Raw genomic sequence first — 24,390 nt, 5'->3', positions numbered from 1 at the left:
AGGTGATGAGTGTTATAATGATAACGAATGTGGATGTCCTTAAATCAAATTGAAAGTTCAATTCTATTTTGTTTTGTTTTTTGTTTTCAATTATTTTGAATTTTCACCGATTTGGTGGTTTTTATTTATTTATTTATTATATTCAACCCGATCAAACCCATAATGTATTTAGTTATCCCTGAAAAGAGAGAACATTTTCTTGAATATGCATGTCTGGTAAGAAATATGGTATTGTCACGCCCCGAGACCGGGGTTAGTCGACACCGGCGTTGTTTAACAATCACACAATCGAAACAACAAGCCTTTCGTAGCACAGTATAAACCGAACCAGTTTATATATCATAATTTCAATGAAATAACATTGTCTTTGCAATAACGAAATCCAACGAAATAGTAAATAATGCGGAAGCGTCTTACAATTCTTTAAATCAGAAATTCGAAATAAAGCCTATTAATTATCTGGCAAATCACCAACCCCAAAATTGATCCGTCTCTTCGTCCTCAACCTGCTCTTCGGACTTATCTGGGAGGGGAGAGTAAGGGGGTGAGTATTTTGGGAATACTCAGTAAATGGGGGACTTTGAACACAACATAAAAGTTTTATAACATTTTCGAAACATATCATAAACGTACAACATGATTTTCATAATCGTAACGTAAATTCCATAACATAATAGCACTGCGACACTGAAATTTTTCACCTTTCATGGTTTACTGATATCAGTCCCTAAGTTTTGATCCTCTAAGGGGGCGAGGCCGTAAAACAGTTCTATCCCACTGTTAAGGGCCATATGTTGGAATTCCACCCATTTTCAGGGAATCCTCACAGTGTCAAACAAAAACGTACCAACTTTCATAAAAACGTATAGACAAAACGACGGTACTCGACCGCATTTTTAAACAAAAACCGAAAAATTTAATATGCATAAACCGAAATTTAAAACAGCCCACTTACCTTGAATTCTTGACGAAAAAGAAACGTTAATCACTAAGATTGCTTGCACAGGAATTTTCGAAATTCCTACTTCTCTGGCTGGACGGCGGCAGTGCTTCGCTATACTCGAAAACTCCTAAGGGGACTAGGGGGAGATTTCTCGAAATTTTGAGGGAATTGTGAGGTGTGATTTTCGAATACAGGGCCCTCCTATTTATAGGGGTTGGCTGCTATCGAGATCGAGTGATATCGCGATGAAATCTGGCTTAAATCTTTTATCTCAAATCGTGATCTATCCGTGATATGTTCAAAAATTAAATCTTTTATCCCATACAATTTCGAAATTTGATAATAATCTGATATGATCCCGATTGTACAGAATCTCGGGTTTTACATCCCTCCCTCCTTATGGGAAGTTTCGTCCTCGAAACTTGGATTGACTTGGTTTATGAAGAGGTACGGGTATTGGTTTCTCATCCTTTCTTCTAGCTCACACATGGCTTCTCTTTCGGTGTGGTTATTCGAAAGGTTCAGCTAGTGATTCGGCTTAAGTCTTAGTTTCTTAGCAAATCTCTTAGATACTAAGGAATGCGTAGCACCACAATCAAGTAACGCATAATCAGGCACTTTTTGAATTAGGATGGTACCTGAAATGATTTCATTGGCGTCGTCAGCCTCTTCTTGAGTCATAGCGAAGACCCTAGCGTTAGGCTTGCCTTCCTTTGGTTTGTTGGGGTTAGCTCCTGTATTTCGTCCAGTTCCCTTGTTGGGCCTGGCTGCCTGGTTGGCGGCAGTAGGACATTCGGCAATTCGGTGTCCCGCTTTCCCACATCCGAAGCATACTCCACTATTTCTTCGGCATTCTCCCAGGTGTCGTAAGTGACAGGTTGGGCAAGGCTTAATATCTTGGTAACTTGAGTTAGGCGAAGGCTCTCTAGACGGTCCACCGGACTGGTTAGGCTTCTTGAAAGTCTGACCGTCGAGCGGAGATTGACTACTCATAGGCCTTTTGTTTTTAAATTCCTTCTCCCTGCGCTGGATGTCCGTTTCAGCTCGGATCGCTGCGCCCATCAGGTCTGAAAAATTCGCAGGCTGGTAGACTGCTAGAGCTGATTGGATCCTGCTGTTCAACCCCTTCTTGAAGCGGTGCAATTTCAAAACTTCGTCTGCCATGATTGCCGGAGCATAAGATCCAAGGGCATTGAACTGGGAGGTGTATTCCACAACCGACATATCCGGAGTTTGAGTGAGGTTTTCAAACTCACTCAGTTTCTGCAGTCTGACCTCGGCTTGATAATACTGTTTCAGAAAGGCTTCTTGAAATCGCTGCCAAGTGATTGGTCCTGCAGCTGTCATGGCTGGCGAGATTGCTTCCCACCATTTTCCTGCTTTATCTTCCAGGAACGGCACCGTCACATCCACTTTCAGTGCCTGGGGAACTTCCAATAGGCGATGTTGAGTCTCTACACTTTTTAGCCAGCTCTGGCTCACTTCAGGGTCAGCAGCTCCACTGAAGGTTGGACATCTGTTCTTGCGGAGTGATTCATAGTGGAACTTGATTCCATTAGGTGGTGGAGGTGGTGGCGGCTGATTGGCGTTCTGGTTTCCCAATCCTTGCAGTGTTGTCGCCACAATAGTGGCTATTGCCATAAGATCAGCTCGGCTTAAGTTGACTGCAGGCGGGGGTCCATTCCCTTGCTCGTTCTCCTGTCTGTCTTCACGGTTGGTATTAGCATAACGCGGGTTGCGGTTCTGCCTCGGGGGTCTGCCGGCCATTTCCTACAGATTGCAAGTTCTAAGAATTTGTTGTACGAGTAAAGTTCATACAATAGATTGTGCTGAAATAACTAGAAATCAATTAGCCAAATAAAACAAATTTTTATTGATTTCTAAAAGAAGAAAAAATATGACCAATCTAAAGGAAATAAAAGTCGTACTGAATAAAATAGCAACAAACGAAAAAGTAAAATGAAAAAGAAAACGCTCAAAATATCATAAATATGACAGAATAAAATATCAGGATAGAGTAAGGTACTGAAAATTAAAAGTTTTTCAAAAATTTCCAAAATGGAAAGTTTTGAAATGGACATATGGAGTCGAAGAGTATGTCGAGAGGATTTCAGATCAGTTGACAGAACCGAATTCGGAGTTTCCTACGAAAAAATCGAAGGACAAAAGCTGGCGGTTTGACTCGTTGACTCGGCCGAGTTGACTCGCCGGGTTGACTCGCCGGGATATGGTCGGAGTACAGGCGTACGTCGGCGAAGAGGTCGAGGTCTCGGAACAGGTGACGGCACGGCCAGAATCGGTCGGGAAGGCACCTAATTTCGCCGGAGAAGTCGCGCAACTCGCTAACTAACTCAAATTTGGGCGTTTACGATCGGTTGTTCTGATCCCAAAATTGATTAATATTAAACGTTACCCATGGGTTGCGTATCGTTTGGGTAAAATTAATTTAAAATAGAAGTAGTATTGGTAGAGTGATTGGACAAAAATAATTTCGGCGTTTAGGGTTCATAGGCAAATTTTGTAGATCTGAAATTCCGGTTTCACAAGAACACGAAATATAAAATTGTTCAAGGGCTTTTGTTCATCTCATCGAGGCGGTTCTGGAACTGGTCGCCTATCGAAAGACTATTACCGGCGGCGGCCGGAATCGGTTACGGAATCGGCGGCGTGCGCGGGCGCTATTCGCCGGAAAATACACGTTGCATCGGAACGCGAAATCTGAAATTGTTTGAGGGCTTTAGTTCGTCTCTTCAAGACGATTCTGGAACTGGTCTCCAATCATATAAAGGGTACCGGAAGCGGCCGGAATCGGCAGAAACGCGGCGGCGCGCGCTAAGGGCCTGTTTGGCCGGAAATTTCCCGAAATTTTTTTTTTTTTTTTTTTCGAAAATCGATATATAATTTTTTTTTTTTGAAACTCGACTTTTCCCACTCGGATTATGAACCTGACGGCTCTGATACCACTTAAATGTCACGCCCCGAGACCGGGGTTAGTCGACACCGGCGTTGTTTAACAATCACACAATCGAAACAACAAGCCTTTCGTAGCACAGTATAAACCGAACCAGTTTATATATCATAATTTCAATGAAATAACATTGTCTTTGCAATAACGAAATCCAACGAAATAGTAAATAATGCGGAAGCGTCTTACAATTCTTTAAATCAGAAATTCGAAATAAAGCCTATTAATTATCTGGCAAATCACCAACCCCAAAATTGATCCGTCTCTTCGTCCTCAACCTACTCTTCGGACTTATCTGGGAGGGGAGAGTAAGGGGGTGAGTATTTTGGGAATACTCAGTAAATGGGGGACTTTGAACACAACATAAAAGTTTTATAACATTTTCGAAACATATCATAAACGTACAACATGATTTTCATAATCGTAACGTAAATTCCATAACATAATAGCACTGCGACACTGAAATTTTTCACCTTTCATGGTTTACTGATATCAGTCCCTAAGTTTTGATCCTCTAAGGGGGCGAGGCCGTAAAACAGTTCTATCCCACTGTTAAGGGCCATATGTTGGAATTCCACCCATTTTCAGAGAATCCTCACAGTGTCAAACAAAAATGTACCAACTTTCATAAAAACGTATAGACAAAACGACGGTACTCGACCGCATTTTTAAACAAAAACCGAAAATTTTAATATGCATAAACCGAAATTTAAAACAGCCCACTTACCTTGAATTCTTGACGAAAAAGAAACGTTAATCGCTAAGATTGCTTGCACAGGAATTTTCGAAATTCCTACTTCTCTGGCTGGACGGCGGCAGTGCTTCGCTATACTCGAAAACTCCTAAGGGGACTAGGGGGAGATTTCTCGAAATTTTGAGGGAATTGTGAGGTGTGATTTTCGAATACAGGGCCCTCCTATTTATAGGGGTTGGCTGCTATCGAGATCGAGTGATATCGCGATGAAATCTGGCTTAAATCTTTTATCTCAAATCGTGATCTATCCGTGATATGTTCAAAAATTTAATCTTTTATCTCATACAATTTCGAAATTTGATAATAATCTGATATGATCCCGATTGTACAGAATCTCGGGTTTTACAGGTATAATTTTAATATTTCTTCCTATATATAGCAGTCATAATATTTTTTCAGTAGTATCATAAAAATAGATTTTATGTTTAAGTATATTATAATAATATGATTTTATTATTATACTTAGACTTTATTATTAACATATTGTCCAATTAACATAATATTTTGAAATCTTTTAACATTATTATTAACATATTGTCCAATTAACATAATATTTTGAAATCGTTTTAACAAATTATGTGATGTGTACAGTAGAGCAAAGTGATATTCTATTGATCCTAGAATAGATTAAGTGGATAATTATAGTCACAAGACTACCTCAAAAAATTTCACCAATTTTCTTTTTAATACCACATTTATTAAGATTAGATTTTAAAATTTTGTGTTAGTTTAATTTATCGATTATTTTAAATATTTTTACAAAAATAATTTAATGTAATTTATTAAAAAGCATTAAATAGTTTTAATATTTATATATCATAATTTAAAAATTCCAAAGAGTGAAAATATATAAACGAATATTATTGGACTTTGTACCGACGAGTAGCAATTGCTATGGAAACCTGGTTCTTCATTATCGTTTCTCTGTGTGTCTCAGCGCTCGTGAGCTCCATTTTCAAGCTCTTCAAGAAAAATTTGCCGCCGGGACCGCCAATTCTGCCTCTGGTCGGCGATTTGATATGGCTCCGCCGCCCTGTCTCGGAGTTGGAATTCATCCTCCGCCGCCTCAGAACTCGATATGGCCCCCTCATGATGTTAAGGATCGGCCGTCGAAAGCTAGTATTCATCGCCAGTCACTCTTTAGCCCACCGTGCGCTGATTCAGCACGGCGGCGTGTTCTCCGACAGGCCTGCTCCCCTGTTCACAAGCAAGATTTCTAATAGAACCCTGAAAGAGATTAGCTCCGCCGCGTACGGCCCCACGTGGCGCCTCCTCCGCCGTAATCTCGCACAGGAGATCCTCCATCCCGCTCGGTTCAAGTCGTACTCCAGCTCCCGCCGTTGGGTTCTTTCAATGCTGGTCAACCGCCTCCTCGATGCGTCGAAATCGGAAATCTCTGTGAGGGTAATGGATCATTTCCAGTACGCCATGTTCTGCCTGCTCGTGAACATGTGCTTCGGCGAAAAGCTCCAGGAGAAGCAAATCAAGGGAATCGAATCGGTGCAACGTGGGTTGCTTCTGGGATTCCCCCGATTCAACGTGCTCAACTTCTGGCCTGCATTGGGTAAAATCATTTTCCGCAAACGCTGGAAAGAACTCATTCAGTTACGGAAAGAACAGGAAAACGTGTTGCTTCCTCTCATCAGGTCCCGCCTGAAAAGAATCTCCGAACACCAAGAAGACGGCGCAGCAGTATTAGCATATGTAGACACTCTGGTAAACCTGATTCTTCCCGAAGAAAACAGGAAACTAGATGAACCAGAAATTATGCGGCTTTGCAGCGAATTCCTCGCTGCAGGCACGGATACCACATCCACAGCACTGCAATGGATAATGGCTAATCTTGTCAAATACCCCCACATCCAAGCCAAGCTTTACGACGAGATAACCGGAGTCGTGGGATCGTCGAAAAGCAGTCAGCTTCAATTGATTGAGGAACAGGACTTGCAGAAAATGCTATACCTGAAAGCAATAGTATTAGAAGGCTTGCGGCGACACCCACCTGGTCATTTCGTTTTACCCCACAAGGTGACACAGGACGTCGAATTGGACGGTTACATGATCCCCTGTAACGCCACGGTGAATTTTATGGTGGCGGATTTGGGTTGGGACCCCAAGGTGTGGAAGGATCCAATGGAATTCAAGCCGGAGAGATTCTTGGCGACAAGTTCGGGAGAGGCTTTCGATATAACAGGGAACAGAGAGATCAAAATGATGCCATTTGGTGCCGGAAGGAGGATATGTCCGGGCCTTACATTGGCACTCCTGCATTTGGAATATTTTGTAGCCAATTTGATTTGGATTTTCGAGTGGATTCCGGAGGAAGGAGACCATGTAGATCTTACTGAGAAGCAAGAATTCACCACTGTCATGAAGAATCCGCTGCGTGCTCGAATTTCTCCCAGAATCCGAATCCATTGATGAAAATCAGAAGGAAGCTGGAGGATTAAAAACTTGTATCCTTCTAATGTTATTTTAAATATAATTTTAAAACCATTAATTTGGGGAAAAACATAATAAACAGACGATTAGACAAATTTTTTCTCATTTGTGAGTTTCAATATCTAAATCGGCAAAACGTTTCGACAAACTATAAAGAAAATGACTTTAATCAATATTTTTTTTAAAGAAAATGAAATCTTCAAATATATTTGAAATAAACTCAACGTTTGTAGGATCGAGCGCTTGCTGTTTTACCAAAAGCTATAGCTGGTGGTAATGGTGCAACTAAAATCTTTTAAACTGCATAACATCTAAAGCATCACGGTTCGATCGCTCTACTAAGTAGGGACAATTATTGCACCAAACAATTTCTCACCAAATAATTGCATTCCTTGGAATCAATGAGAATCGCATCCGTGACATTGGCTCTGATATCAATTGTAGGACCGAGCGCCTGTCGCTTTACCAAAAGCTATAGTTGGTGGTGATCCACGGTTCGATCGCTCCACCAAGCAACGACAATTATTGCACCCAACAACTTTGTTATTTTTAAATAAAAAATTTGACGAAAGTTAGCCTGGTGGTGCAGAATTTATTAAAGTGTAAATTTTATGTTCTTATGGATGAAATTCTAGGTGAGAGGTCATTCTCAAGAACTGAAAAATGTGGGGGCAAAATGCCAAAAACAACTTTATAGAGTGCCCGTGCGAAATATCAAACTCTTTGTCATCCTGAAAATAGATTATGTTTTACAAAATGGGAAAAAAAAATTATATAAAATGAATAGAATGGTATAATGTTTAAATTTTGATTAATATTTAGTAAAATCATTTCCATTTAATGTTGTTAAAATCTGAAAATTAGTGAAAAATGTTGACATTTCAAATTATTTCAACTGTATCTCCATCTCTATTGTTAGATATAAAAAATAGAACCAATTAATTATATTTCGAAGTATTTTACTTAAATACCCATTTGTCTTATTTCAATAATATAAAAATATAATTATCCTATATTTTGTTCAATTAATATTTTTGATAAAAATAACTAGTTATATAAAATAAATTAATAATAATAAAATATATACACTACATTATTTAACTTAAATATAGGTTTTAAATCTCGACCATTAAGTTTTAAATTATTTTAGTCTGTAATTTGGTAAATATGTTATATTTGTATAATTTGAATAAAAAAAATTTATAACATTATTACTATTATTACATATTTGTTTGAATCATATAAAATATAATATTTATTTCATAATTTTTTAAATATAATTTTCAAACCTGATGCACTAAATTTTAGATACTTTTTTTAGAATAATAGTAATAATATCATAATTTTTTATTTAAATAATAAAAAATTATATTTATTAAATTACATAATTAAAAAAATAAAAAATTTGGTCCCAAATTTTGAAACTTTTATTTGATAAAAATATACAATAATTATATATATTTTATATTATTCAAAACATTCTTTTACTTTTATGGCTGATTTCAATGTTTGATTTGACATACAGATTTGTTCGATCCTAGTTATATTATATTATTCAAAACATTCTTTTACTTTTATGGCTGATTTCAATGTCTGATTTGACATACAGATTTGTTCGATCCTAGTTATATGAGTAATGACTCAAATCATTTAGAAGTTGACATATATGTTAATTAATATAATAAATTTTGACACATGTCAAATTCTCAATGATTTGGATATATTATCTATATGAGTCGAGTCGAGTCGAGTCGAGTCGAAGAAACATGATAAATGAGTCGCGACTTTTTTTGCTTTTTTTGCTTTTATTTCTTATATGATTATTCAAGAAATGGTTATTTAATATTTCTATTGTAAATATAAAAAAAGAATGTCAGTGGGAAACGTAAATATACTAAGAAAACAAAATTGAAGATTACATCAGAAGGGGGGGAGTGATTGTCGACAAAATCAAACCCATTTTACCTTGAGAAATCGAATACGTCCTTTGGCCTTCGTTTTCCATCAGCGTTCGCATTTTATTCGAACCCTACACGTATTCAGTCGTAGAAGAGAAAAGTCATCAAAATCCCATCTTGAAACTTCTAATACTTCATTTTTAATTCGTATGTTCTCTGCTGGATCTTGAAATTTCTTAAAGTTAATTTTCAATCTAGGTACCCTTTATTGAACTGTTACATGTGCTGATTCTTTTCTTCATTTCCTTCCATGATTTCTTTTCTTCTAGGAGTAACATTAGAGAAAAATACAGAGATATCTGAGTCGAGTAATACTTTTTAGCCATTTTTCAGTATGAACTTATGATTTTTCTCTCTATTTGTGGATCTTTAAGGGGATGGGCTATGCTATGATTTACCGGGAAAAAATATCAAATCAAGCTTGATTCTTTTCATAATTTCTTTGCAAAAAAATTCCCAGAAAGAATGGAAGAAATGAATAAAACTTATGAAAAAGAAAGAGATATTTGAGTGGAGTAATCCGTTTTTAGCCTTCTGTTGTTTGTTCTTTGCACAAAGTTGTGAATTTTTTTCAATTTGGTGATCTTTAAGTAAATGTGCTTTGCCAAAATTAATTCGTGATTGACAACCTTTGAATAATATATTTTTATTATGGTTTTTGAAGTGTACTGAAACTTGCATCTTTTCTTATTTAATTTAGAGTTAAGTAATCAATTATTCGTAGGATAGAGATGTCATCGATTTTATTTTAATTTATTTTGGAGGAACAAATTTGTGATTAGATTCTTATGTTTTACAGCATCTTAAGTTTTCCGACATTACTTATTTGTGTGTTTGTGTACAGTATTCTTATAATGGCAAGGAAGATGCTTATTGATGGGGAGCTGGATAAGACCAGTGAACAGGAGATTCATTATGATTTTGATTTGTTTGTGATTGGGGCAGGAAGTGGTGGCGTCCGTGCTTCACGATTTTCGGCTCAAAATGGGGCTAAGGTATAACAATCGACTAATGTCGCTCTGAGTTTTTATACCTTTAGTAACGTTTTATAGATCTACAATCTTGTTCATTATTGTACTGTTGAAGTATCTGAAACTACAAATACCTAATTAGTGCATCCGTTGAAATAATTAAGTTGAAAAGATCTACTAGCTAATCCTTTTGAGTATTTTTGCTTTTGCACCATATAGCATGACTGCATAAGTTGTTTTTATATAGATCATAAGTAGTAAATTTGAGAGTTAGGTCTATTTTCATTGAGTAGTAAATAGTAATCATGCTTTTGGTTGTCTTCGATGTTCTTGCTATAAAATTTGATTGAAGAAATTTTGTGTCATCAGGTTGGGATATGCGAGCTTCCATTCCATCCTATCAGCTCTGAAGAAGTTGGAGGAGTTGGTGGAACGTAAGTCTGGAATTTTTAGCAACATTAGGTCATGAGCACTGCATCTCCTTTACATCATACTTTATTCACTTCACATTTTTCATTCTAAATTTGTCTATATTAAGTGTAGTTTATTTTCCTACATTTTCCCTTCGTAGTTCCTCGAAACTATGTTTGATGATATATCTCAACCCTTTTGCCTTAAGCCCTGGGATGCTCTATGATTGTCACAGTTGGAACATTTAAGACCAGTCTCTCATTATCTTTCTGTAATATTCACATCATCTTTCATACAACATCATGGAAGAAATTTTCATATTTGTCGCAATGGATCGCCATTGGTGGTATTGGTATAAGCAAACAAGCTTTCCCAAGATAGATCTTTGCAAGTACCAACATGGTTAAGATCATCTTGGTGATATTGCTTTCATTGTCGAAATTTATGAATTGTTTATGAAGTTTTTGTTTCGGTAGTGATGCTGATATAAGGTTTCCCACTTGACGACAATTATGGAATAAACAGATTAAATTGAAGCTGAGAAAATAATGCTATTCATGTTTCAGGTGTGTAATCCGTGGTTGCGTTCCTAAAAAGATTTTGGTCTATGGTGCTTCCTTTGGGCCTGAACTGGAGGTAAGAATGTGACTTAATTATGGGAATATATGATAACTGGTGGCTGTGAACTTCTTTCTATTTTTCTTTGTGCTCATACATCAAAATGTTTGATACAAACAAATGAGACTTGAATGATGACTTAAAAATAAGTATTTCTCTATTTTTTTTTTTGAAATTTAAGAAAATATGATTTTATCTCATAAAGAAGGGGAAGTTTCCATAATATTGTAAAACAATCATGTATTTAGTCATTATTAGATCAATTTTTAAGCCCTTTAACCTTCTTTTCAGCAACTTCATGACATATATAATGTAAAAAATCATTGGTATTTTTTAACATGGCCATGAACTCGAATAAAGAACTCTAGTTTTGAGAAACCAATTGGTTTCTGGTAGACAAATTAGTTGGACTATTCGACGTAATTTGATTGAGTATTTGAGTTCCATTGTTTTGCAGGATGCAAGGAATTATGGGTGGGAAGTAAACGAGAGAATTGATTTCAACTGGAAGAAACTTTTGCATAAAAAGGTTATTTCACATTGTTCTTTCATATTCATTAGGTCGATTGTACTTCAAACTCACTAGCTCCCCCTCATGCAACCATTTTTTAATATGATTCTACAGCATATGGATATTGTGCTGATAATCTAGTTTTTTAATCTAGTGACTAACAAAAGACGAAGTGCCAGATAGTGTTCTTTTTTAATCAGAAATTGACATCTGTCAATTTTTTATTATTAAATTCTATTGAAGCTCATCGTGATCACTTGATATTCTGATTTCCTAGTTTGATCCTTTGGGTAAATAAAATTGTGGATCCTCTTAAGCATTATTTCATTTAGTAGGAGTGATCAGATCTTGTAATCATGATTCAGCAATACCCACCCAGATTTTGTGTCATGTTGAACTCCGGATATTTTGATACCAATTATTGTTGAGTTGAATCTATTGTAATAATGTTTTTTCAGTTGTTTGTTTTGTTTGTCAAGTAAATGCTCCACCATTTTTTCCTACTTACTAAGTTTATGGAAATGGAGAATATACACCTTTATTGTACATGTTATTTTAATTGATTGATTGATCAGCTGCTTTTGCTAGAACTATTTAAATTGATGGCTTGCCTGATGATACATTTACTAGTATAATTTTTATATTTGAAATTGTTTTATCTCCTTTAATTTCTAATATGCAGACAGAGGAAATAGTCAGATTAAATGGAGTCTATAAGCGGTTACTTGCAAATGCTGGAGTCAAATTATTTGAAGGAGAGGGAAAAGTTGTTGGTCCGAATGAAGTTGAAGTGATCCAATTGGATGGCACCAAAATAAGTTATTCAGCAAAACACATTTTGATTGCCACTGGAAGTCGTGCTCAACGTCCCGGCATTCCGGGACAGGTATGTGACTATGTGTGCATTTTGTAAAGTTGAACTATTACATATATCTCAGTTTCATTTTTAATATACACAAGTTCTTTGGCCCTGCATCACGACTTACCTGCATATAAAATTTTTTAGTAGATAAATATACCTGGCAATCGTACAATGTATAGTATACAATTTGTCTTTAGTCCAAATTTCAATTTTTGGGTAATTTTCTCTTGGTTATATTATTGAATTTATTTGATTTTCTCCTTCAAACTATGTGTCTTATATGAATATATGTGGCACGTTTAGGAACTGGCAATAACTTCCGACGAGGCATTAAGCTTGGAAGAGTTCCCTAAAAGAGCAATTGTTTATGGGGGAGGGTATCCTTTTCTTTTCGTGCTTTGTATTGTTAATCCATTTTGGATGATTAGGATTTCAAGTGACTTGTACTTCTATTTAAAATAGGTACATTGCTGTGGAGTTTGCTTCAATCTGGCGAGGAATGGGCGCAGTCGTTGATTTATGTTTCAGAAAAGAGCTTCCGTTAAGGTTATAAACTCTTTCACCTTTTAATTTTCTAGGTTCCTCTTGTCGGAGGAGCCTCTGAGATTTTGACTATATTCATGGCTATGTACATAGATTAAGACATTTATATGGTGGCTATCTAAATAGATTAAGACATTTATGTGGTTAGTATTTATATGCATAGATTTTGTACACTACAAATTGTTGATATGGAAAACAATAGCATGTGGTCCCTGGACATTTTAATGGACTCATTAAGTCTCATGTGATCCCTCTATAAACTTTTCTCAGAGGTTTTGATGATGAGATGCGAGCAGTGGTTGCAAGAAATCTTGAAGGCAGGGGTGTGAACTTGCATCCCAGGACATCTGTAACTGAGGTTCTCCCTTAAACATGTTTCTATACCATAAATATATATAGATATATGTATATTTTTTCATGTATAGAACATAGTTGTCAAAGGCGAGCGCCTCTCGCCTCACCACCAGGCGTGGGCGTTGCGCCTGGGGCCGTCCCAGGCGCAACGATTCACAAAGGCTCGCCCAGGCGCGCGCCTGGGCTCGCCTTGGAAGGCGCGCCTGAGTTGCTTTTTTTTTTAAAAAAATTCAGTAACAGAAAAGTTGTATTTTGAAAATGCAACTTCTCAGTTTTTTTTTAATAGTAACTTAAAATGTAAAAGCTCAAACGAACCCAAACGTAACTTCTCAGGATGATTGAAGAATTTTAATTGTGTTACTTATTGTTATGAACTTATTAATTATTTGTTGTTTTGTGTGACATTGTGACTTAATTATTTCATATTTTAATATATTATTATAAGCTAAATATATTTTTAAAAAAATTAAAAATGTGCCCCTTGCTTCGGTAAGGGGCGCGCCTCGCCTTGCGCCTCAGGCTCCAGAGCCCTTGTGCGCCTCGGTGCGCCTTGCGCCCTTGACAACTATGGTATAGAAGGCAGATGAAAAAAGAAACTATTGTATTGCTATTTTCATGCTCCATTTTTTGGTTCCTTCTGTTCTGTTTGGCATCACAGCACACTCATTTTCTTTAAACATTTGCCACTTTGATTTGGTGATGCAGCTGGTGAAGACAGAAAATGGAATAAAAGTCCGCACTGACCATGGTGAAGAGTTGATTGCAGATGTGGTACTCCTTGCCACTGGTAATTTTTTGCAAGTGCCACTGAATAAGACTAGATGTGATATATTCTCTTTAATTTGAACCAGAATATCTATTTTTATTGTTATGCTTCATGCTAAAGATGAATTTTCCGGTAGTTTAGGAACAATGTTCTCTCTTCTATGGAATCATGCACAAAAGTTCAATAGTTATCCTTAATTTACTCAATTTGATTTAGAATAAACTTGACTACACGTCCATAATATAAGTTGCAGATGCAATATGCTTTATTTTTTAGATTGTATTTTTTTCCCTGATTGATCACGTAGTTCAGTTTTTTATGCTTTTGACACATGAATTTCGCAAACATAGTTAGCATATTTGTTATTTCCAAAAGTTAAAAGCAAGTTTTTGTAGTCATTCTGAGATCTGTGACACATGTTCATTTATCTATCTGTCAATATCTCTACTATATATATAGTCTCTTTATGTGGTATTAATAATTAATATCTTAATATGTCTAGTTTTTGTCGATTTGATTTTTTTTCATTTTCTTAAATACCGCTCAATCCAAGGATGGTATGGGATAGTAAATTTTTTAGTATATTAATATTTAATCTTTTGATGTGTTTTATAGTACTGATCGGTGTGATCGGAAAGATATAATTGATTGCTCAATCCACACTCAACCTACGCAGTAAACACCATGTAATTAATTGCACTATATAGTTAAATATATCTATCGACTTTTTATAACTCATGTTATATAGGGTTAATTATATGTCTCCCCCAAAGTTTGTCATATTAATAAAAAAAACTCAACTATATTTAAATATTACATACACCTCCCTGCCCTTGATAAAAGAATTATGCATTTAATTTGTTATTTAGAATATCGACATTTATCTATCTATATCTGTGTTCTTCCATTAAAGCCTTTAACTATTCGTTACTTTTACTACTGATAATTTATTTTTTCAATGTGATACTTCAGTATTGTGTGCTATAATTATCACTAATATTTTATAGAAATTAATTTTAAAAATTGGTCTTTCCCAATTTACAACACGTGTAATAAATAATAAAATATTATCTGGTTGACCAAAAACATATTGAGCAACTACTTTTGTCTCTGTGTAGTGATTCTTTTATTTCTTAAATATCCCTCCATGTATTGTTCTCTTGATTTGTTGAACTTTTGGACATGTCTACATATTTTCCTTCACCTATGTCTCTTGATGAGAGGTTGATGATGATAGTTTTCTCATTAATTACAGGAAGGGCCCCTAATACAAAGAGGCTAAACCTGGAATCCGTTGGTGTTGAGCTCGACAAAAAGACAGGAGCCGTTAAGGTTGGTTGGGATCTATCAAATTTTTTCCATATTCTTTTCATGGTTTCTTATAAAAGGGTAAACAGTTAGTGAACTTCTGAGTGATGAAATGTTTAAAACTCAAATATCTTATTTTGAAAGCATGGATCATGATAGGTCTGAATTGTATTAGTATGAGTGGTACTGAAAGTCATTGTATGCATGTCTTTTATATGCTCCATCAGTCCATGAACTCAGTGAATGGCTAAGTTGAGTCCATGCAGTGTTTATGGAAAGGCTTTTCATGTTTTCCCCCCTACTACATTTATTCAGTATTTCCTTTTGCTTGATATTTTGATATTGTTGATTGCACAATACATACGTGTATTTATTTGAGGTGTTCAAAGTTTTACTTACCCTTTCATATCCCAGGTTGATGAATACTCTCGTACCAACCTACCTAGCATATGGGCCATTGGTGATGTTACGAACAGAATGAACCTCACCCCTGTTGCCTTAATGGAAGGAACCTGTTTTGCTGTATGCTTTTCCTAAACTTTTAATGCTTTTCTCTGATTTTTTCACCAAATAAGCTTGGATAGGCGTGATTTATAGTTCATTGATTCATTTACTCTCGTTAGATGTAATATTTAATTATTCTTTTTCAACTGTTCCTTCCAGAAAACTGTTTTTGGTGGACAGCCTACTAAACCTGATCATGACAATGTTCCTTGTGCTGTGTTCTGGTACTACCATCTTTCCCTGGCCACATATTTCATTCTTTATGTTTTTATCCTTTCTTCATCTTTTTCGGGTGCATGAGATTTTGTATTAAATTTTGTCGTGACTCATCTATATCTGATTTTACCTATGAAGATGTGATAATGATACCATAAGTTGCATCCATTCCAATGCAGTTTACTGTTGCCTTACCGATTGTTGCATGAAACATCGTGGATAGTACATTGTGCTTGTGTATTTGGTTAACGATCAATTGTATGATGTTCAAACTTGTATTTTGTGTTTCTTCACAGCATACCACCTCTATCCGTTGTTGGTCTAAGTGAGGAGCAGGCAATAGAGCAAGCAAATGGTGATGTTTTGGTTTTCACATCAACATTTAACCCAATGAAGAACACCGTGTCTGGGTATGTCTTTTTGGCGTTGGTTTTTTGTGTTAAAAAAGATTATTTTTTATAAAATGTGTTAAAAATTATTTTGATACTCGACAAAGGTAACTTGTCTCCTGAATGGTCCCGCTAATTCATCTTGTTGGTAATGTAATTTTTAAGCTGTATAAATATAATGAAAGAAATGCCAAAATGACTCCGGATTTACATGATTCAGCTATGAGAACCTGCATCCACGATATAATAGCTTCCATTAATATGTCATAGATTAGAATACAATCATCACCTATTCATTTGGAAGTTTCGTTAATAAATAAGATAGAATATCTGTTCTGTGACTGAATTTCGATAAATTATTATTAGAAATACATTATAATCTTAATAATGTAAAATCTGATTCAATTATATTGTTTAGTTTTAACAGTTGAATTGATCTAAATCGTAACTATGAAATAGCTGCCTTATTTTCATCTAGGAGCACATAATGTATCCGATGATTTATTGATGCTTGGTGGTGAAAATTTTATGTTTTGTTTACACTTCAGAAACTAATGAGTTTACATCATTCAGTTCTCTTGGATTTGGAATGCATTTTATAATAGTGTCATAGTTATAAAAATGATATCCGGCTCTTCCATCGTGTAGACGGCAAGAGAAGACGATTATGAAACTTATTGTGGATGCTGAGACTGATAAAGTTCTTGGAGCATCCATGTGTGGCCCGGATGCACCTGAAATCATGCAGGTTTTAATTTGGCTGAATCCTATTTATAGATCATCATGATAAATATGTGATATCCAATTGGAGTTTGTTTTCCACTGCGTGCTCTTGATTAATTTACCGTCACCAAATCATGTTTAAGATTGAAAGTTGAAATCTCCTTTTTTAAAAAAAATTTTTGCCAATAATATATTTCGTGATCTTTTTCGTGCTTTTGTATGTATCGTCGAGTAAATTTGCTGTGAATGAGAGACTTCGGTTCTTTTATTTCTCGAAACAAGTGCAGATAAAGTTTCATTTAAGTTACGTGGTTTATGTTCACTGTCATGTTAAACCTGAGGTAAGACATGAAAACGTGGGAAGCTTTCCCTTTTCTGTATCAACCATATATTTCTTCATCCCAGTTAGCCCGAAGCTAGCTACTGTCAGCTTCATCATCTTTGACATCAATTTAATTTGGTTCCTTTTTCCCTCTGCTTTTTTCGATTGTCTTTAACTTGCGCAAGAAATTATTGACATCTAGTCCAAATTTTCTTTTCAATCACCGCCATATATTAGGGAAAATGATGGACAGTGTTCAATGTTTCCAACTTTATTCTCACCATTGGAACTCAATGTTGATCCCATCGTATTGTATGTGTCTGAATTACTGTTAACTTTTTGGTGTTTCGTTGCAGGGAATTGCCATTGCAATCAAATGTGGAGCTACCAAAGAGCAATTTGATAGTACTGTAAGTTTAACCAACTTTATAGGAGATTTTTTTTCTGCTTATCTTTCCATTTAGTTCTGTTCAAGAGCCAACAAGAATCAGCATCTCACAGTGAAAAATTAATAGAATACCGTTGCTTTTATGTTTATTTTCCTTGCATAAATAATTACTATGAACCTTTATAGTACAAGCACGAGCTTTATCCGATACTTTAGGATGTCCAATATTTGTAGTTTTCAAGTTCAAATAGTTCAAGTAACCATTCCATTGCTCGACAGAGAAGTACTGATTTTTGTTTCAACCACAGAATAGCTACAATGCTAACAGTAATGAAGAACAGAAGATTCAAGCAATATACTGGAATATAATGGCATTATATGAATATGTTCCCCGAGTTTTTACTTTGTACAAGAGAACAATCTCTCCTCTCCCTAGTACAGCTAGTAAACTCGCTGAAAAATGAAAATTGACCCAATGCCATAACCTTTTCCCCTCTGCACTTTATTCCCCCTTTCTCACATGTCCCTGTTTCCAAATCCTTCTAGAATAAGGGTGATGCGGCCCACTACAATTTTACTAAATGGGTGTGAGTAGGAATTATTCTAGTTGGTATATGTAGTACAGTTTTCGAATTGTGACACATAGCGAACTCCCGGTGCAAGGTTAGGCAAGAAGCATCGAGGGACTGGGAGGTTTATGAGAACAACAATTGTTGTCGGTGACTTGGTGTCACACTGTACCACGAATGTAATGATGTGATCTGGTGACGATAACAATGTTACACAACAATGGAAATGCGGTGATTTGGTTGATTTATCCATAGTTGTCCCATGCAGTTTTGAAATGAATACATACTTCTGATGATTTGATAATTTTGTTATGGATTCTTTGACAAATCTCTCCATTAGCCACACGTCAGTAACTTGTCGTTTTCGTTCAGGTTGGCATACATCCATCTGCTGCAGAAGAATTCGTCACCATGCGATCTGTGACCAGACGGGTATCTGCTGGTAAACCGAAAAACAACCTCTAGACTTGAACATATTATGAGTTAACAAAGCGAACGCTGTTTTCGGGCACGAATCTATCACCGGAGATCGACCAAAACATACAGAAGAGGCATTTGATTCGAATTGTGAAACATTGATTGTGATTTTTTTTTTAGCTTCATGTTCTTATAGAGAACTTACACAGAAACATGATAGCCACGCAATATGGCAAACCGCAGGTGGTTTGATAACTTACATTTTAGAAACACAGACTTCAAGGATTGCTTTTATATAGTTCTGGCTTCGAATTAGTGTTTATGTTTAGTACTTGAGTGTGTCTGAACCAAAACAGGAACCAACTTTCTAAAACCAGAATTTAAACAATTCGAATCAGGATCCACTTTGATAGTCTTTGTTCTAAAGTTGGAGTCAAAGTCGATGATTGGTTTAAGATATAAAAAAAAAGCCTGAACTATGCTCTTCTTTCTTGACTGATTATTTTAAGTAAAATATCCAATATTATGTGCATATTTATACTGTCTGAGTATCACATTGCATCTTATAATTGCATTTATTCCCAAGTGATATGATATTTCTTAATTTCCAAAAAACACTCATTACAATCAACTAATACATGTTAATTAATTTTCACTGAGAATTTTAATACACTTCAAATTTTATTTTAGATAGACTGTATGCAAACCAAGTTAATCATGAATAGCTCAAAAGTAGTTCGATTAAAGCGACTCAACCTCAGTTTTGACTGAGTTTGAGTATATCGATTTCTTTTTCGAGTTGAGCTTAAACTTTATTTTTATCAGATGAAGTAGTAAGTTTTTTGTTTTATCATTGATTATACATTCTAAATTAATTTTAGTTATAAAAAAATAGGATATTATATTTGACAGCAACTGCAACTCAATTATTCGGGAAATTTGGCTTCAGTCCCCAGCCGCCTTTTTTCTTTGTTTCAGTCCCTAGGTACTTTTTTAGTACCACATTTCCACATGAAGTGTACCACATTTCCACATGAAGTGTACCACATTTTGTATGAAATAGTACCAAAACAATTTTGTTTTTTTTTTATAGTAATACCAAGTGATTATGAAGAAAATATGATTGGGGATTTGATAATAATCCCATGCATTATTGTCAAAGATAGTAAATAAGCACGGATCTCAATCTGTGGACGGTCAACCCCCATATTATTAAAAAACTTTAGCATAAAAGACAATGAAATTTTATCTCTTATGAATTACTCAATTATATCCCCTACAAAATTGCTTTGAATGCATAATAATCTATTGAAATAATTAAATACTAAAATAATCAATATTATTATCCAATCAAAATAAAAATAATCTATGTTTTATCACCGACACCTGAGGTATATCTTTACTATCAAGATTAGAGTGAGTTTATGTGGGACCGTTTCACGGATCCTAATATATTAGACGGTCCAACCTTACCCATATTCACAATAAAAAATAATACTCTTAGCATAAAACATAATATTTTTTTCATGGATGACCCAAATAAAAGATTCGTCTCACAATACGACCCGTGAGACCGTCTCACACAAGTTTTTGTCGTTATCTAATCTATGTTTCTTATTTTTCCCATCCTAATTTAACTAAAAAAAATTATTTTATCAAATAAAAATAAAATATAATATACAATAAAAATTCAAGAATAATATTTTAAAAATTCAATTAACATAATGACAGAGAAATTTAATAAATCAAAAGCCACACGTAGTTGCTTTGTCGACTACCTCTCTTTCCCCCAATTCCCTGAATTTTCTACTTAAGTTCAACATATTCACTCGCGCTTCCAAACTTGATTTCGTCTTCCAAAAGCAGATCTTCTAACACTCGTACAATCTCCAATTTTTTTTGCTGAAATCAACGTGAGACTTCAAGAATCTAGAGGCCCATTTGCTGAGCTGAGAATTAATCATGTCTCGAAACTACGATAACTGGGAGAGATTGGTGCGAGCAGTGATGCGCGACGAGGAGAACAGGATAATTGCTATGAGGCCTTCAATGGAGTCCGTCAGCTATATCAGTTCGCGTCTTCCAGTTTCCGGGCTAGTTCTGCCTACAATTCTCCCATCGTTAACGGGTCATTTTCTTTAACCCAGACATTCGAGTTCCCCGCTGTTCACCCGAATGATCACGAAACAGTGGCGAGATCAGAGTCTCTGGTAAGTCCTTTTTCCGGGTCAGGGTGTCAAAAACGAACTCGACTCTGGATAATCTGACAAGAGTTTATCCAAAACAAATCAAATTAAAGTTAGGAACTCAGATTGGACCTAAAATAAAGCTTGAAAAAGTTAGTTAGGTTGGGTTTCATTCGGGTAAATTTTTTTTTTTTACTTTTTTTTATAAAATTAAGAAATATAGTTACACTATATGTTTAAATTATTTTATTGATATCGTAAATTTTCAATGTATAATATTTATTTTTAAATTATTGATTTTTAAAAAATTGTTATTTTTTTTATATTAAGCAAATTTTAAATTTTCTACAAGCTTAGTTTTAAATTTATAAATTTATTTATAATTTAGAATGTCTCAGCAAATATTAATTTTTGAAATAATTTATTGAAAATTATTTTGATATGTTTAAAAATTTTTTCTTATTATTATTGATCTAATTAATTTTTATCGTATAATATTTATTTTATAAAATATTTACATGTGTTAAATAATTATTTTTTTATAAGTAGTTAATAGTTTATACAATTTCTAAAATTAAATTTAAATATTAAATTCACAAAACATAATTATTATATATTTATACAATATTTTGTTATAATTTTATTGAATTAAAATATTTATTATGTTTTGAATGTTTATTTAATTATTTTGCTAAATAATAAAATAATAATGTTTGAATAGTTGTATATTAAAAAATTTATATCTATTTTTAAAAAAGCTTTTTCGAGTAGGTGGGGTGGGTCGGGCTATGTTTTGCATGCAGTTACGTTAAGTGAGTCTCGTGGAGTCTCACGGATCATAATCACAATAAAAAATAATGTTTTTATTTTTTTATGGGTGATCCAAATAAGAGATCTGTCTCACAAATACGACCCGTGAGACCGTCTCACACAAGTTTTTGTCAGGTTACATTTTGGATCGTCTCGCCCCTCTCCCTTGGTTTTCTAGGTTCCCCGTCGTATATTATGACTAATGCAAGTGCAAATTTATCGAGCTTTGAAACAGAGAGTCTTTGTGGACCCAAGAACTGGAAAGAGTTGTTATGTGGTTGGAGCTAGAGGACTTGAAATTTCATCAGTTGAAGATTCTCAATCTTGGAAATGGACAACTCAAACTGATTCCAGGTTCTAGTTGATATCTTATGTTGGATTTGTGTTTTCACTTTTTCTTGGAATAGAATTTTTTTAAAAGTTGAAATGATTTAAAGAAACTTAATTCCCACTAAGAAGTACATTCAGAATTAATATCAGGAATGGAAATTATGATCATAAGAGATCCATTTCTCTTAACATAGCATAAGAATTCTGGTTTGTAAAATTTGTGAAAGTGTGAGACTAATCCTTAGACAGAAGCACGGTATAATAATTTGTTCGAACCTAGCATAAACAGAAACAAGGACAATCCTGTTTGTTTAACGATTCAATTCAATATTTTCTTTGGGAGATATTTTGGAAGAATTCTAAAGGTTGTCCATAGACTCAAATATTGGATTCATGAGATAGGGATGTAGGGAGAGGGGGGGTGGAAAGCTAAGATTCAGCAAGAACTTTTGATAGAAAAATCAATCCCTCTTTGTTCAATGATTCTGAATTGCTGAAACTGGCTGTGCCAAAAGTTCAAGATTGTTGGATGTGGTTCAAACAGGAAGTTATTGGTTTAACTCATATCTAGATGTTTATACCGGAGATCGGGGAATGTATGCCCGAAAACAATATCCATAACGTACCTATGCAAGTTAGTTGGGTATTAGGCAAAAAGGCATCAATGAACAACTTAAAGAAATGCATGTGTCCTGCAAACCAGGAGTTTTGAACCTTTGACCCTGTGCTCTGATATTGAAACTGCTATTCCCAAATTTTCGAGCTCATTTGAGGTAGTTGAACCATTTATTTATAATTATGCATCCCACACATGTAAACTAGAAAGCACAAAATGCATGCCTTGAATGCCTAGACCTCGTCCCAAACCCGAGACCTCGTCCCAGGATTTAGCGGGAAGACTTTATACATTTGACCCCTGAAGCTGCTTGTTACAAAAGCTTGATTTCACATGAGTTGTGTCCTAAACAATATTTTATATTCTAACTGATAAGAATTAGGATTACTGATGAACAAATTTGGACATAAAATAAATGTCAAGATATTTCGTCATAGGATGAAGAGATTCTATGGTTATCCACTTTGGACAAAATTTATTTGAAAGTTGATGAAGGAAATTATCGTGGTGTGGTTATTTGAGTAAAATTTCATTCCATGTAAAAGTATTCCAATTTATAAATGCATGAATTTCCTAAAACTTATGTTTTGTATATTTTCAAAACATACTAAGTTGTTCATTTAAAAAATTCTTGTTCCAACATCTAATTTTGCTTATTCCCCCCCCAAGTAGTGACAGATTCTTAGAGGTGGCAGAGCTTCAAGCAGTATGGTGGCTGGATATCCGCTGCAAGATCCGATCACAAGTATTTCCCCAAAGGAGAACGTATGAAGCCCATCTAATATTCAAACTAGCCAAAAAACTGAAGGGTCTTGAATCAGCCAAGGCAATGGTCCGGTTCATTAACGACGAGACCGAAAAAGATGCTGAAAAACGAGCCTGTATCGTGCACTTTGACCCAGAGGAGAACCGGAGAGGCTCGACCGTGGTCAAGAGAGATGACGGGTGGATGGAGGTAGAAATCGGAAGATTTTACATTGGTCAAGGCGAAAACGGGGAGGTGGAGGCTCGGCTGTTCGAGAAGAGTTGGAACTTTTTGAAAAGCGGCCTTATTGTTGGAGGCGTGGAGTTCCGACCATCGTTTAGATATAGTGACAATCCAATTGTTTCCAAACAATGCCTATCAAAAATCGTGATGGCATAATCTGTTGAAAAAGATTTATCAAGTTATAAAATCTTATTCTATTTAGTGGCACATAATTATAAGATTTAATTATGCACAAATTTTATGTCATCTACTGGTAGTAGATTTGTAAAGATTTAGATGTGTAAAAGTACAACTTGATAAATTATCTTGATCATATTTTGATTATTTTGATAATGTTATAATATTTTGAAATTCAAAATATCTCATCTTGTTAAGGCACAATTTAAATTTAAACTTAATCGATGATGGTACAAGCTTTCTATAAATAGTAGTTTTTGAGATCTCTAAACATACACACCAAATGTTACATAAAACCAGCAATTTTGAGATTTGAAGTATTTAGAAGATTCTCCAACAACTTGAAAAA

General features: G+C 35.1%; 4 protein-coding genes across 7 annotated transcripts; 3 read left to right on the top strand and 1 right to left on the bottom strand.

The window, feature by feature from the left end:
- Positions 1-1,468: 1,468 nt before the first annotated feature.
- On the bottom strand, positions 1,469-2,710 carry LOC140827430 (uncharacterized). The gene has a single exon (XM_073190098.1). It carries the CDS (start codon positions 2,708-2,710, stop codon positions 1,469-1,471), a length of 1,242 nt encoding a protein of 413 aa, XP_073046199.1.
- A 2,846-nt stretch (positions 2,711-5,556) lies between these two features.
- On the top strand, positions 5,557-7,100 carry LOC140828536 (cytochrome P450 89A2-like). Its single transcript, XM_073191469.1, has one exon. It carries the CDS (start codon positions 5,557-5,559, stop codon positions 7,081-7,083), a length of 1,527 nt encoding a protein of 508 aa, XP_073047570.1. The 3' UTR covers positions 7,084-7,100.
- A 1,945-nt stretch (positions 7,101-9,045) lies between these two features.
- LOC140827801 (glutathione reductase, chloroplastic) lies at positions 9,046-19,232 on the top strand. 4 transcript variants are annotated; one of them, XM_073190646.1, is made up of 17 exons: positions 9,046-9,260; positions 9,907-10,057; positions 10,403-10,467; positions 11,011-11,080; positions 11,520-11,591; positions 12,256-12,459; positions 12,739-12,812; positions 12,898-12,981; positions 13,249-13,336; positions 14,038-14,119; positions 15,354-15,430; positions 15,821-15,928; positions 16,070-16,134; positions 16,423-16,536; positions 17,164-17,263; positions 17,917-17,970; positions 18,890-19,232. In XM_073190646.1, exons 2-17 carry the CDS (start codon positions 9,917-9,919, stop codon positions 18,980-18,982), a joined length of 1,491 nt encoding a protein of 496 aa, XP_073046747.1. In that variant the 5' UTR covers positions 9,046-9,260; positions 9,907-9,916; the 3' UTR covers positions 18,983-19,232. The 4 variants fall into 4 exon arrangements, with proteins under 4 accessions (XP_073046747.1, XP_073046748.1, XP_073046751.1 ...); XM_073190647.1 differs by having other exon boundaries at positions 9,054-9,209; XM_073190650.1 differs by having other exon boundaries at positions 9,083-9,162.
- Positions 19,233-20,916: 1,684 nt separating this feature from the next.
- LOC140827800 (putative F-box protein PP2-B12) lies at positions 20,917-24,166 on the top strand (the record flags this gene model as incomplete). Its single annotated transcript, XM_073190645.1, has 3 exons — positions 20,917-21,144; positions 22,166-22,284; positions 23,549-24,166. Coding segments are annotated over 3 exons (819 nt in total), but the record flags the coding sequence as incomplete, so codon positions are not given.
- Positions 24,167-24,390: the final 224 nt, after the last annotated feature.

The sequence above is a fragment of the Primulina eburnea genome, chromosome 3 (assembly GCF_022965805.1).
Source record: "Primulina eburnea isolate SZY01 chromosome 3, ASM2296580v1, whole genome shotgun sequence".
Classification (NCBI taxonomy): domain Eukaryota; kingdom Viridiplantae; phylum Streptophyta; class Magnoliopsida; order Lamiales; family Gesneriaceae; genus Primulina; species Primulina eburnea.
This window is presented reverse-complemented; position numbering and strand designations above follow the sequence as displayed.

Bases quoted from the DNA above. Each gene is read 5' to 3' on its own strand.
- LOC140827430 (XM_073190098.1), bottom strand. From the start codon at position 2,710: ATGGCCGGCAGACCCCCGAGGCAGAACCGCAACCCGCGTTATGCTAAT.
- LOC140827801 (XM_073190646.1), top strand. From the start codon at position 9,917: ATGGCAAGGAAGATGCTTATTGATGGGGAGCTGGATAAGACCAGTGAA. The intron at 13,337-14,037 runs GTTCTCCCTTAA...TTGGTGATGCAG, and splicing joins CCAGGACATCTGTAACTGAG to CTGGTGAAGACAGAAAATGG. The intron at 16,537-17,163 runs GTATGTCTTTTT...TCCATCGTGTAG, and splicing joins ATGAAGAACACCGTGTCTGG to ACGGCAAGAGAAGACGATTA.
- LOC140828536 (XM_073191469.1), top strand. From the start codon at position 5,557: ATGGAAACCTGGTTCTTCATTATCGTTTCTCTGTGTGTCTCAGCGCTC.